Genomic DNA, 15486 nt, shown 5'->3' with positions numbered 1-15486 from the left:
TAATAATTGACAAATGCATTACCAATATAATTGGTTAGCAATGAAAACACAATTACAAAAGTCACTTAGATTGTTTCCTTTAATATCTGAAGTTGCGTTATATACAAAGTGTGTGCCATTATGTTTCACAATGTGATGGAAAGGATAAAAATGCTTTGTCAAAACTGAGGATGTTTCACATTTAATCAAGGAATGTGGGCTTGTACCTTAGATGCAGAAGAACTTTTTCATACTATCCTTGAGGAGACTTCAACATGGCCATACTTTAATACCAACAGTTTTTTTTTTTTATTACAGGGATAGTTCAAAAATGACAATTCTGTCATTTACTCATCCTCATGTTGATCCAGGTCTTCTAAATCTTTTGTGTACTGCAGTAAGGGAGTCATACAGGTTTGGAACAACATCAGTGTGAATAAATGACAACAGAATTTTCATTTTTGAATGAACTGTCCTTTGAAATGAATGATAACGGCAGAACGAAATATTATAATTCACAATGCTTTAAAGTTCCAGTTTGAAATGTGTTATTAATCCAATGAAGTGTAAAGAAATTCTGGACAGAATTTTGGACAACAATACAGTGCCAAATCTACAGCTAATGTAGTGTCAAACATCCCTTCCTGTTGAACCTATTCTTTAACCATTAATATTTATATGTTGATCTTAAGAGTTAAATATTTTTAAGTGAATTAGTAGGAGCTGTGCCATCACATTTTAGACAAATTGGTAAAGTGGTCTCCACCATAGAACACAGTGGAGGGGAGAGGTAAAAAAACTGACAAAATGCACACCTACACAATATACAGTACATCTTACAGTACGTGTCTAAACAATAATCTTATGCAAATCATATGCATTTGAATCACCCCTTATCTAGATTGGTGATGGGTGACATGTTCTCACTCCTGAAAATACAGCATCCCACCCTGCAGCTATGCTGGGTCAAATATTTCAGTCACAAAGATAAAACAGCATTGTATACCACACAACTGCATCATGGTCTGTCATTTACAAGGATGCACTATATGATAGACTAAAAATGAGAAAAGAAAACCTCTCTCATCAATGAGTGTCATTCTCTGTTAATGTTTTTTAGATAAAGCCAGACCACAACGTCAGTTACCAGCAAGCAGCACAGCAAGGTTTAACCGATGTAACTAAAAGAAAATCTGTGGTCAGAACCCTTACAATGCACATCAATGCAAACATCATCTGTTAAGTATAGCACTCAAGTACAACCACAACTCTGAACCCCAACATTTAATTTGCTTTAAAAGTCCACAAAAAAGTGTTAACGAACAAAAACAATTTTCTTCACCAATGTATTTAAACAAGTGATTAACACTTCTTGAATTTTAAAAGACTTGAAAAAAAAATACTCCTAAAATGATCATGTCTGTATGTTAACAGAAAGTTCTGAAAGTGTGTACCAACAGACCTGACTTGTGATCTAAACTGCACTCCACAATCTGTTGTTTTTTCCTTTAGGTACACCTATAAATTTGAGTTAAATCTACCAGAGGTCCTTCTTCATGGTATCAAGAGGCACCATATGTAATGAAGGTAAAACCAAGCCTGACAGTGAAATGTTTCACTGTCAGTCTGAGCAGGTAGTATGTCTGTTTTACACTTTACCCAATTTTGTTCCACTTTTAGACATACTGAATGGTCTAATCTGGTAGTTTGTGGTCTACGGTAAAAAAATGTTCCTGTAGCTTGCAGCTGTTCCGACAACTGACAATTTAAAGAACTGAAATCAATGTAGCTTCAAGTGTCCAGATGCTCAAGTGTCCAGATGCTCAAATGTCCTTCTCCAGTGAGCAAACAAAAGCTTAATTTACATGACGGATGCAATCCTCTGGTAGAGTTCATCCTTTATCCCAAATGCGAGCCACAGGTGTCCATCATGAGGACTATATACGAGATGCAGCAGAAGTACAGTGGGTTACTGCAAAAAGAGGTAAATACAGGCAAATTAATAAAGTTTCAGCCAAAAGCAATATTTCACAAATCATTTGTTTCAACACTTGCACATACAATGTTTTGCTGCTCTAAATTTAAGGATATCCGCTCACCCGTGTCTCATCATCGTCGTCGTCATCTGAAACATGTGGCCGTGCAATACTCATCTCCTCCTTACTCTCTGCAATCTGTTTACATTTCTAAAAAAAAGATTTGAAAAAAAAATTGAGTACTAATAATAAAAGGATTGGTTTTAAATAGCTAAATCAGTGCTCTGTAAGGTATTTTTTTCTCTTTTAAAAATGTTTATTATGCTCACCAAGACTGCATTTATTTGATCCAGTAAAACAGTAATATTGTGACAAATTAATAAAGAGTTGTTTTCTTTTTGGATATATTTTAAATTATAATTTTCATTCTAATATGCTGATTTGATGCTTAAGAAGTCTTTTTATATTAAAAACAGCTGTACTGCTTAATGTTGTTGTGGAAACAGTAACATACCTATTTCAGGATTTTATAAATAAAATAAATAAATTTTATAAATAGAAAGTTTAAAAGAAGAGCTTTATTTTGAAATTGAAATCTTTCCAACACTGTGAAAGTCTTTACTCTCACTTTTGATCAATTTAATGCATCTGTGTTGAATAAAAAGGTATTAATTTGTTTAATTAAAAAAAAAAAAAAAAAACATCTTTCTGAACCCAGTATATGTATATACACTACTAGTCAAAAGTTTTTGAACATTAAGATGTTTTTAAAGACATCTCTTCTGCTCACAAAGCCTACATTTATTTAACCCAAAATACAGCAAAAACAGTAAAATTTTGAAATTTTTTTAGTATTTAGTATTTTATGTAACTGTTTCTATTCGAATAGATTTTAAAAATGTAATTGATGTGATTTAAAAACTGAATTTTTAGCACCATAACTCCAGTCACATGATCCTTCAGAAATCATTCTAATATTCCGATTTGCTGCTCAAAAACATTATTATTATTATTATTATTATTATTATGTTTAATTGTTTTATTGTTTTATTATTATGTAAATTCTACTGACTCCAAACTTTTAAATGGTATAGTGTATAATCTTACAAAAGCTTTTTATTTCAGATAAATGCTGATCTGTGGATCTTTCTATGCATTAAAGAATCCTGACAAAAATTTACTCAACTGTTTTAAATATTGATAATAATAATAATAATAATAATAATAATAAATGTTTCTTGAAAAGCAGATTAGCATATTAGAATGATTTCTGAAGGATCATGTGACACTGAAGACTGAAGTAATGATGCTGAAAATGTACATTTGATCACAGGAATAAATAATTTTTTAAAATATTCAAACAGAAAAGAGTTATTTTAAATATTTCAAAATTTTACTGTTTTTGCTGTACTTTGGATCAAATAAATGCAGACTTAGTGAGCAGAAGGGTCTTCTTTAAAAAACATTTAAAATCTCACTGTTCAAAAACTTTTGAGTGGTGGTGTATAATCTGTGATTCACTGAGCAACTGGCATAGCAGTTCACAAACAAATCTCACCTCCGTAAACTCCTTGATGCTTATGCTGTTAGCTTGTTGAGCCACTTTCCTCTTCACTTCCTCAATACTGGCCAGATTAGGTGTGGGTGCTGAAGGGGGCTTGTTGGTAATGGTAGGAAGTGGGGGCATCGGGGGCATAGAGGCCAGGGCACCCATGTTTGAGAGAGCAGCAGTCATTGTCGCCGCAGTCATACTTGCCATGGCAGCATTCATTGTCATGTTTGGCATTGCAGGCATACCTGGTATACCCATGGGCAGATTCATAGGTAAATTGGGCACAGGCAGTGGCAGAGGCAAAGACAAGGGGGCAGGAGCTGGGGTTGGCAGAGGTAACTGTAGAATAGCCTTCGGCTTGAGACTTTCAGGTATAGGCATTCCAGCTTTAGCACACATTGCAGCAGCATTAGCCTTCGCAATCTCCAACAGTTGATCTTTATCTGAGTTGAGGGAGAAATAAAAGAAAGTTATGTAGATGGTCATTTCATGCTATTATTTTCAAGCCAGCATGGAGCAAATCAAGAGCATATTTACCTAGGTCAGTGAGACGTGGTGGCGTCTTGCTAGAACTACGTCGAGATCTTGAGGTGGACCTCCTCTTACGGAGAATCAAAATTGGTGAATGGCTTGGTTCACGTTTCCATCGATCTCGTCTATCAAAAGATCGTCCTCGAAATGCTGGTCTCCTCCGACGTGAAACAGAGCGTGATCTTCTGGATCGTGACTGACGAGCCCTTGACCGTGAACGAGATCTTCTCTTTCTAGCAGGGGAACGCGATTTGGACCTTCTTTTTCGAGCTGGCGATCTCGACTTTGACCGTTTCCGCTTGGGGGATTTTGATTTTGAGCGCTTTGTTCTTGTGTGAGATTTCGATCTTGATTTTGCCCTTCGATTGGTTGATCTCGATCGTGATCTTCTCTTCCGAACAGGTGACCGAGATTTCGTCCTTCTTTTACGGCTATGTGAGGGAGACCTGGACTTGCGTTTTCTTACGGGGGACTTTGACCTCCTCTTGCCACTAACAGATTTCGACTTGGATCGCCTTTTCTGCGTGGACGAAACTGATCTGGATCGCTTTCTTCTAACAGGTGACGTTCTGTTGGAGGACTTTGATTCTTTTACTTTACTCGGTGAAGGTGATCGTGAGCTCCCTGATCGATCATCTTCATCCGATCTTGCAGTACCATGTTGAGGAACTGGCTCTGAGGACAAAGATCTGGATCGGTTCGGTCTTCCTTCACATTCAGAGGGATTTTCAGGCTCCTCCTTGATTGTTTTGCTTTGTGTGTCACATTCTGATGTTATGTCTTCATTTGATGGATTTTGCACAAATGTACATTCAGTAGACACTGGTTTCCATCCACTTGACTCTGCTGTCCCTTTAACTTCTAAATTTTCCTCCACAGCATCCAAAACCTGCTGTTTAGTTTCTGAGGTTTCTACTGAACTCTTATCCTTCAAGGACTTTTCCTCTTCAGTCGGAGATTTAGAGGGTGCTCTCTTGGTAGGGGATATACTTCTATCTGATGACTGTCGCTCCCTAGAAATAGATCTTGATGTGCATTTCTGAGAAACTGACCTTGACCGTTTACTTTTTTGCTTTTTACTTTTTCTTAATTTTGGGGATTCAGACTTTGAATTATGTGAAGATGCCCGTGACTTTGATCTTTTACGTCGTTGAGGAGATACTGACTCTGATTTTGTGCTATGAGGGCTCCTAGATTTTGACCTTCTTTGGCGGGCTGCTGGAGAACGTGACTCAGAAGGCCTGGAGCGTTGAGGGGACCGAGACTTACTTCGACGTCTTGGGCTTCTTGAACCTGATCTTCTACGAGCAGATCTTGATCTAGATCTTCTGTTTCTTCTCAAGCGAGATCTAGATCGCCTTAGGACCACAATGGATCTTGACCGTGTTCTCCTTGTTCTTCTGACAGATCTAGACCTGGACCGCCTCGTCCGAGAAACAGGTGTCCTCTTTCGAGAGCGGGACCTCGAGTGTCTTCCTCTCCGTACTGATCTGGACCGTGATCTTGAGCGCCGATTCTTCCGCCGAGAAACAGACTGTTTTGATCTTGAGCGTGAACGTCTTGGTCTTCCAGCTGACCTAGATCTGGAGCGATGACGTCGTGGAGACCTAGTCCTCGATCTTTTGGTCCTTGTGCGTGACCTTGAGTCAGAGCGATGTGCTCTTTTTCCAGAGAGCGACCTTGACCTGCGTCCAGTTTTCTTTGTTACTTTAGAGGGTGACCGTCTTGATGGAGACCTTGAGCTTCTTCGTTTTGATCGATTCTTCCCACCAGGGGCAGACACAGACCTGTCCCTTGAAGATGATCGGTCATTACGACGTCCTGATTTACCAGATGACTGCTTTGGAGTTCTAGAGCGACTGCGTTTGGATTTTTTCCCTTTAGTGTCTGAAAGCGATCGTGACCTTGACCTGGAGAGGGATTGTTTTTTCTTCTCTTTCTGATTTCCATTCGCCTCCTTTGAGATGTCTTTCTGCAAAACTTGCTCTTTGTGCACATTCTCTTGCTTAGGGATAATATCAGGGAGTTCCTGAGCTTTACCAAAACTTTCATGTTCGCCAGCAGCTTCTACTTTTATGTCCCTCTCTGCAATTATTGCATGTGCAGTCTCAGGAGACATCTTTCTGATCCCTCCTAATTTTAAATGTTCTTCTTCAGTGTAATCAGAAATCATTTCTTTCTTTTTATCCTCCAATTGGGGTGTGCTATCTTTAAATTTGTCTTTTGGAAATTTAGCTGCAGTGATAGGTGAATTCCTCTCTAACTTTAAAGATGACACCTGCAGTTTTTGTGATTGTTTGGACTCTGGTTCAGATTCTGAACCTGATGCTGAGGTACTCGCTGATCTTGAGCGAGATGCAGACTTTTTCTCCTGCTTTTCCTCCTCTTTCCGCCTTCTTTTTTTCTTCTTTTTCCCAACACGATGTTTCTGCTTTTTAACCTTGGCATCAGCTTCCACATCACTCAGGTCTGTAAAGACACATATACTTTTACTTTGCAGATGCTAAATTTCAGATTAAAATTTACAACAGTTCTGCATACATATATAATAATAATAATAATAATAATAATAAAAATAATTTGCAAGATTGTCTGTTAATCAAGAAAACATGGACATACCTTCCGTGCAGTTTTTTGTGGCATTCGCATGATCATCAGCCTCAGGGTTAGATGAGCCATCTTTTTTCACACTGTGAAAAAGAAAAATATTTGCATTAATTCAAAAGAAACTAAAAGCATCAAGGAAAACACATTCAGCGTTGCCAAGCAACTAAAACTCTCACCTTGTTGTTCTTGTTTGGGAATCGCCATCTGACTCTACTCCAGATTCAGAGCTACTCTCCTTTTCACCCTTACGCTTCTTACGTTTCTTCTTACTTTTGTGTTTCTTATGTTTCTTGTTTTTCTTTTTTGGGGTCTCACTCCCGTCCTTTACAGTAATGGCTTCATACGGAACAGCAGCATCAGATGGCTCATCATCTGTAGAGACAACATACAATGTTTACAAACATATTTATGTGCATGTGGAAACTACAGTATTAAAGAAGTGTTTTTTCTAACAGTTCTTATAGTAAAAAGCTACATAATTATAACGCAGACATAACTATACCTTAAAAATTAAAAACAATAACTGAACAACAACATTTGAACCGCAAATAACACACTTATATCTAAAACCTGATAGCACACGTATATCACAGAGACATCTATTTCATGTCTGCATTCACATCTGGAAGACGAGTGTTGCTCGTCTGCAATACGCCTATAGGATGTTTCCTTTCAGATGTCAAATAGACATCTATTAGATGTCTTTAAGATGTTCATGATTTAGAATGCATTTAAAACTGACATCTTACAGACGTCTATCAGATGTTTGTACACAGTAGGTGCTTTCCAGATCAAGTGATCTTTAACAGACATCTTACAGACCTACATGTGCTATCTGAGAAAACATATACTGGAAATATCATGTTATTTGTGAGAAAAATGTGGAAGTTGTTAATTATATACTGAAGCAAGCTGTCAGATAAATTAATAATGTGTTGCTTCTGGAAATATCTGAATATATCATAACATGGAAAGCAAATGTAGCCACAATCACTGTGCATGATTTAAGCACAATGCAAAAACTCTGGCAGTATAAAGTATTAAAACTTTGTAAATTACCAGGACCGGTGTTTACTGCACACTCCATTTCAAAAACTGGTTTAACTGATTCCCAATCTTAGTTTTCTTGATTATTTCTGTAGTCTTTGCTCTGTAAATTGGACACAAAATGTGTTGATCCCCAATTTTCACTCTGAAATAAAAAAACAAATACATAAATATATACAAATTCAACAAACCAACCAAAAAAACACCTAAAAAAAAAGGACGGTTTCTGTGGAAGGATTCTGTGATTCACTGTTGATTTTTATTTTTTTTATGTCACCAAGGCAGTGAGATTCTGCAAGAACAATTTGTGATAGTCTTGGAAGCATCAGTTTAAATGAGCTGAAAACAAATGTCTTACAGTAAATTATTTTTAGTAAAATACATTTAAATTAAAATAAACATTTTGCCATATATAAACATTGCTAAAAAAAAATTCATTTTGCCATGCAGCCAGTGAAAATATGTGACCCTGTACCACAAAACCAGTCTTAAGTCGCTGGGGTTTATTTGTAGCAATAGCCAAAAAAACACATTGCATGGGTCAAAATTATTGATTTTTGTTTTATGGCAAAAATCATTAGGATATTAAGTAAAGATCATGTTCCATAAGATATTTTGTAAAAATTCATACTGTAAATATATCAAAACTTAATTTTTAATTAGTAATATGCATTGCTAAGAACTTTTTTTGCACCCTCAAATTCCATATTTTCAAATAGTTGTATCTCGGCCAAATATTGGTCTATTATAGCAAACCATACATCAATGGAAAGCTTATTTATTCAGCACAATCTCAATTTGGAAAAACTGACCCTTATGACTGGTTTTGTGGTCCAGGGTCACATATTGTAAGTACAAATCTGAATGACTACAGCAAAAAAACAAAACGTAATTTTCAGCTCTGAAACGACAAAAAATACTTATAATGCGACTTACATAAAAACATTAAAATATGTTTTATGGGCTTGTTACATAATATCTGACCCACTTGGCTGAGCACATAGAGCTTCTTTGCACTCAATCAGCAGAGCTGTTGCATAATAACATGAGCCTGGCAAATCACTTTTGATTCTCACATGATTAAAAAAGTGAATCCGGTTTTCAACCAGTGAAATTTTTTTGCTATAATTTATGACACTGCAGGAGGATACTGAATTAGTGCAACTAGGATAGTAGCTACAACTCTAGGGGCTAACTAAAATGCGTCTCAAATCATAGGCATAGCTTGTCTTAAGCTTCTATAGAAAGATGACTGGAGTTTCCCTACTTTCAGAAGTGATCATGTAAGCTGGACTGATTAAAAGTATCCTTCAACTCAAGGTCTTCTTATCACTTGAAGTCATTCAAACATATTACCCCTAAGCATTACACTAATTTATTTCTAGGTACCACCATTTTTTAAACAGTTTCACCCAAAATAACAGCAACTACTGTTATTTTACTATAAAAACAAGGAGAATTAAAAACATTTTAATCTATGTTTGTTTGACTATGGTGGCTAAACGTATATGCCCCATGCAAGTATACGATTTAAAAAAAAAAATAGTATACAACTATGGTTATCATGGCAAACTTAAGTGGGATCTGGTTCCACACCCAATCACTAACCCTAACAAAAACTTACCATGGTAACCAGTTTGGCTCCAAACGTCTACTACTGTTAAAAGTCTACTGTTGGACATTTGAAATATTCCAACAGACACACACATACACACAAACGATCTGGACGCAATAAGAAATTCATTTAAATTGTGTATGATCAATAAATAGTTACATTAACGTGTTGTAAACATACAACCCGCAGTAACACAGCAGCACTTCCGACAAAATAAATACACAAGTCAGTGCGGTTTTTACAAACGGAATATATACATAAAGAATATTACTGCGTTAAATAATTGCTATGTTAAAAAAGGCTAGCAAGGTAAAGAGAGCGCACAAGACAACTCGTGTAATTGTTTTGGTTTTACGCACCTCATGGATGGAGGACATCGTTTTGTGAACGTTTTATTATCATTATAACATACACATGCCTACTGTTATTATAAGCACCTATAATACTTCATAACATGTTTGTTTGCACGCAGTTTCATTCAGAAGACAGAATGGAGGTGCGCTCCCGCGCGGCTAACTCGACACGCGCATCCTACAAAAGCTAACTCTACACGCGTGCTCTGCAACTGCACCGCCTGCTCATTTACAGGTACAATATAATTAATCGATTTTGCTGTGATGATGTTAAATTATTGTGGGTGTAGGAAGCACAAAACCTATTATAAACACGACTGGATAAGCCTCTCACAAATCACGCGGACAAAGACTCGTTAGCTTGTATTAGCTTAGCATCTTACTCGCAACAGGCTTTGCAACAAACAAACCGCGTTATAACAGCCTTCAGCTCGGTCATTCCCGTCGCATTAGGCCGTCATTATTCTTGAAAAATATTCCACCTACATATACTCACCTATGTTGTGGACTTGTTGGTTTATATCAGTTACGAAACCTCGGGAAAGTTGCTCGCTGTTGGTCGCCATGACATTCAGAGCACAGTCAGTCCGCCAACATCCCAGAAACACACGAAACAGGATCCCGAGACTTCTTCGCTCGTCTGTCGTTGTATCTACGAGAACAGAGCGGCATCTAGCGTCTTCTTACTGAATTCACATTCACCGCTTCCCTAGAAATTTGACTACAATTACAGTACTGTTGTAAAATATGGGCTTAAGCTAATGTAAAAGTTTGTGGGCTTAAGCTAATGTAAAAGTTAAATATGATAGATAGATAGATAGATAGATAGATAGATAGATAGATAGATAGACAGATAGATAGATAGATTTTGTTTTTCCTTCAAATTAAACCTCTAGCATTGGCATTGCTGGCAAAATGGTCTTGCAATATTCTTAATTGTTATTCTTGTTTTTGTTTTGTTTTTTGTTGTTGTTGTTTATCATGAAAAATAAGTAGTAATGCACAACAGGACTAAAAATGTTGTAGACTTAAGTAGCAAATGAGAATTGCTAAAATTCTTGAGTATATATTGAGACAAAGGTCTTCTTAATGATTTTCAGTTTTGTTAAAGATAATTAAAGCAACAGTTTGAATAATAAAAGAATAGACCATTTCGCTAGATGTAAACAACACTGATCCAGAAGCGCTTCCTGTTTTTTTTTTTTTTATTTTTTTTTTTTATTCCACATATACAAATACATCTTAAAGGTGCTAATGTAACATTTTCATTCAGTCAAATATTATGTTGGTTGTATTTTTTTGTGATGTTTGTGTAAAGTAAAAAAAAAAAGAAACACAAAGTGTATCGGGATCAGTATGTTTACATCTAGCGAAATGGCCTATATGTAAAAGTATGGTATTTGGGATAAAAAGCACCCCTGCTTTTGGGGCTAAAAGGCACAATAATTAACATGATAATTAATAGAGTTTTCTATTTGTTGACATGACATAGATTCAGATGGTAAATATATATTATGTTGGGTGTACATCTTAGAGATAATCACCATGTTTAGAAAGAAACCATCATATTTAAAAACATGCTATTATTCAAGTAATAATAAAATATGATTTATATTATGTAATATATTAAATAATAATAAAATATTACTTATTGTTAGTACTGTAAATCTATATTATGGGCTCTCCTTTAATGATTTCAGAATCTTTACATTTTAAAGCGATTTTTTTTCATGTATTTTAAAAATATGTTTTATAATAACATATTTTAATGACAGTATATTTATTGAACAAAAAATCATTGTTTTATTAAATAAGCAGAAAATAGTACAAACTTTGCTAAAGTGATTGTTTTGAAAAAAAGTATTACTTACCATTATTTAAAAACAACAACAACAACAACAACAACAACAACAAAAAACATTATTTTAGCTTGTGTTTGTATCAGTACAGTGTTTTTTTACCCCATGCTGGTGAGCCTTTTACCCATGTGTGGGATCAAAAAAGCCCCCATTTGACACCTCATACATTTATAAGATTTTTAAACAAAATAACTGACTTGTATGATTTATTTTTCACACAAAATCTGTTGCTGCATAAATGTTTAATACAAACATATATATTTTTCTACAATCATACACTTTGTGCGCAGTGAAAAGCTATTTTTTTAAAATTTTTTTTATCCCCGTTGTACAATATTATCAAAAAAGTCCATTCTGCTGTTTTCCATGCTTTAAAATGCAAGGTGTTCATTGGCAGCTGAGTCAGTTGCAATTTTTTTGGTTCATTTTATGTATAAATTTGTGCTATGAAATGATTCATCGTGATTAATAAATAAAATAAAAATGAAAATAAAAGTTTTTGTATACATAAAATAAAGTGTGTACTGTCACTGTGTATATTTGCTATGTGTATATAAACACACACACATGCATATAAGAAAATGTTTATATGTTTATATATTAAATATATATACATAATAAATATAAACATAATAATATATGCATTATATACATTTTTTTACATTATGTAATAATATATACATAATAAAAATACACAGCACACACACACATATATTATGTAAACAAAAACTTATTTAATCACAATCTATCTATCTATCTATCTATCTATCTATCTATCTATCTATCTATCTATCTATCTATCATCTGTCTATCTATGATTTTTTTAACCTTATGCTGTAAAATTATAAAATAAAATTACATCAGACTAAACTAATATTGTGCATTTTCAATGCATTTTGTAGTTTCCTGTCCAATTTGTTTCTAGTTTGTGCATTATGCACAAATTCATTAAATCTTAATTTTATTTATAAAAAGTCACTTAAATAATATTTAGGCTTTTGAAATAATGATTCGAAAAAAAAAAAGAGAAAACAGCAGTAGAGGCAAGAACATCAAACATTTCTTAGATTTTTGATGTCTTTGCCTCTGGTGCTCTTTGATAAAAGAATTCATAATTTATCTGTGAATGTGTGTGCTTTTGTTGAGGAAAAAGGTTTCAAGTATAAGGATGTGCAGAATGGTAAAAGGATGTTGCAGTTTCCTGCAGAGGGCAGCATAAGACCACACTGAGTGAACTATAATAACTAAACACTGAATCAGGTGCAGATGCTCTTTCATGACTCCTGGTGTGGGCAGCTCTTCTCTTCCTTGCTAAAATGACATTTGATGCAGATCTCTGTGCAGACTCTAAATAGATTAGGACTATTTTTGTTGAGCAAAATGCTGTTGTCTTGTCAGACTTAGGATAGAAGGGGAGAAAAGCCAGATATCTTTGGTCTCATGGGGTGTGCTCAGGCCAACTCAGCACATCCCTCATACAACATGTATTGTATGAGATTCCTTACTCAACAACAGCACAGCAATCTTGCTTCATATGCTTCATATAAAGTGCACAAGCACTGATATGTTTTTTTTGCAGTAAACTTCCTAAGAATTACTATCTATCTATCTATCTATCTATCTATCTATCTATCTATCTATCTATCTATCTATCATTGCAGATGACAATTATTTCATTGTTCAACGGCACAATTACAAAAAAAATAAATAAAATAAAATAAATCAGGTTATCTTAAGCTTTTTTTTCCCATGGTTTTAATTTTTTAATTTGTACTTTTTTATATTTAAAGAAGAAACTATATATAAAAATGTGGATTGCAGTTGCTTCAAACAATGGTATAAAGACTCATCATTTAATGTAAATCATTCAAAACATCATTCAATGTAAATTGCGATAATCGTAATTAATAATCGCAATTACAATTTCAAGGGAATAATCGACAATTATGATTTTTGTCATAAACGTGCAGCCCTAATCACCCCTATTAACCTTCAAAATTAAAACCTTTATCCAAAATGGTTAAATATGCTTGTTTAAAAAAAAAAAAAAATCAAGGTAAAAATTAAACAGTTAAATAGATTTCTGTGAATTTCATTTCATGTTGATTCTATTTTTTCAATTTAAATTAAAATTCTGTATTATATGTTTCAGTAATTTAATTGGAATTTAAAGGAATTCTTAATTTATATTATAGATCATCTGATTAATTAAAACACTGTATACTCTGTATTATATTAGGACAACTTTATAGAGAATTTTATGGAGGGTCACTAATAACCTTGTGCGGTATTGCTGATGTAAATATATATGTGAATTAATTATATAAAAACACACATTGTTGACTGTGCAAGGACATGCAGTATCATTTAAAATCAACTGAGGGAGCACTTGCATTGTGCTGCGACATTACTTCTTCCTCTGAATGAAAACAAGCGAGACCGCTAGCAATTATGAGCTCACTGACACAACTATAATCAGAACACGGCATTAAGCATTTCATTTGAATCACTTTAGCAACAAGAAGCAAGGAACAATGTTTAAAGTGCGAGATGACTTGTGATGCTGAACTGGATTTCACTGAATAGTTCAGGTTGTTAACTTATTTCTAAGTATTGCGCCAGTTGCCTAGGTAACAGTTAGAGTTTCTCCGATAAGCCATGCAAGTGTTATAAAAGTCTCAGAGGTGAAACATTGGAATGCCCTTTTGAAACCTCTGGCAGCATCTGCACAGTGAAAGATTCTCAATACCTACTGCAATAGAAGACGAAGGAGCTATTCAAAAGCCCATTTGCTAAGAAGAAATGAGTACTTTAGGTATCTGTGAGGACAATCCGCAGATGTTTAGTGTCGCCCTCGCTAAGATCTTGTCTATGCGAATAAGCTCTTAATCTTGTACGCCATGAACCCTGCAATTTTAAAATGCATACCGTCATGCAGACAATGTTTCGGGCGTCCTTGAAAAATTAAGAGGAGAGTAGTTTATTTAATGTCTTACACAGGCCTCTGAATGAGTTTGAACAAATTACTAATTCCTGGAAGCATTAACTGATGTAATTTCAGGAGAGGCCATCTTTTTCCACTGAGTTGCTTTTACAGCATACGCATTATAAAAGCTCCCAAGAGCTAAATCAGATTCCATTTAGACTTTTTCTGTTGTTTTCCACTCAAACAGCACATTAATGACTTGCTTTTAGGGCTTCGACACAACATGGAGTCATTTAGGCGTAAGACACACACTGTTTGTTCTCTGAGTCATATATGACCACACAGGGGCCTAATCTAAGTAAACTGCAGGGGACTGTCAGTCTGTCCAGTTTGACACTTTAATTCTCACATTGCAACCTTTTGGAACGAATAACCTGTCAGACATTTGAGTACAGCCTATAAAACGGATCAGTATCATAATGGCGGGCGGATGCATTTAAAAAATATTTTGCCTTTTGATTGGCCCATTCATATGATGTTCTGCAACACTTCCAACGGTTGGTCTAAATCCGTTTATACCTGAGAAGTCATTTACGTCAGTTAGGCTCTTAAAAATAGAGATATCTGACACAGTTTGCAGAACGTTCATTTTGTAGCGCCACTTATTAGCATGTTAAAGGGTGCTTTTAAAACACCTCATATTAACATGCCAACACTAATAATCTACAGTGGGACTCTGCGCTCATCTGCAGAACAGAAAGGAGAAATAATGGCTTGGGATGCTCTGTTCTAAAGACACTACACCTTGTTGCCTGCGGGAACAGATACACAGGGTAGGCAATTAAAGTTTGAATTACACGCTCACATCATACCACATGAGTCTGTGCTCAAAGAGTCAGACTCACTTTCATGATCAGTCATCACTGCTTGGTAACGTCTTGCCTCTATTTTCAGATGCCTCTCAGCAGGACTGTGAAAAAGGGAAAGTTTTCATTTGTCAAAGAAAGTTAAATTAATGTTTTGGCATCTCTTTGCTGTTCA

The 15486-nt window shown here is 35.1% G+C and overlaps 1 protein-coding gene across 1 annotated transcript; it reads right to left on the bottom strand.

The window, feature by feature from the left end:
• Positions 1-61: 61 nt before the first annotated feature.
• Positions 62-10305, bottom strand: sona (SON DNA and RNA binding protein a). The gene is made up of 8 exons (XM_051119361.1): positions 10157-10305; positions 7705-7837; positions 6822-7017; positions 6658-6728; positions 4045-6507; positions 3514-3950; positions 2079-2165; positions 62-1951 (listed from the first exon to the last, which is right to left on the bottom strand). Exons 2-8 carry the CDS (start codon positions 7730-7732, stop codon positions 1949-1951), a joined length of 3285 nt encoding a protein of 1094 aa, XP_050975318.1. The 5' UTR covers positions 7733-7837; positions 10157-10305; the 3' UTR covers positions 62-1948.
• Between the last annotated feature and the right edge of the window lie 5181 nt (positions 10306-15486).

This window comes from Labeo rohita, chromosome 9 (assembly GCF_022985175.1).
Source record: "Labeo rohita strain BAU-BD-2019 chromosome 9, IGBB_LRoh.1.0, whole genome shotgun sequence".
NCBI classification, from domain to species: domain Eukaryota; kingdom Metazoa; phylum Chordata; class Actinopteri; order Cypriniformes; family Cyprinidae; genus Labeo; species Labeo rohita.
Note: the sequence above shows the minus strand (reverse complement) of the source record. Positions and strands in the feature narration are given on the sequence as shown.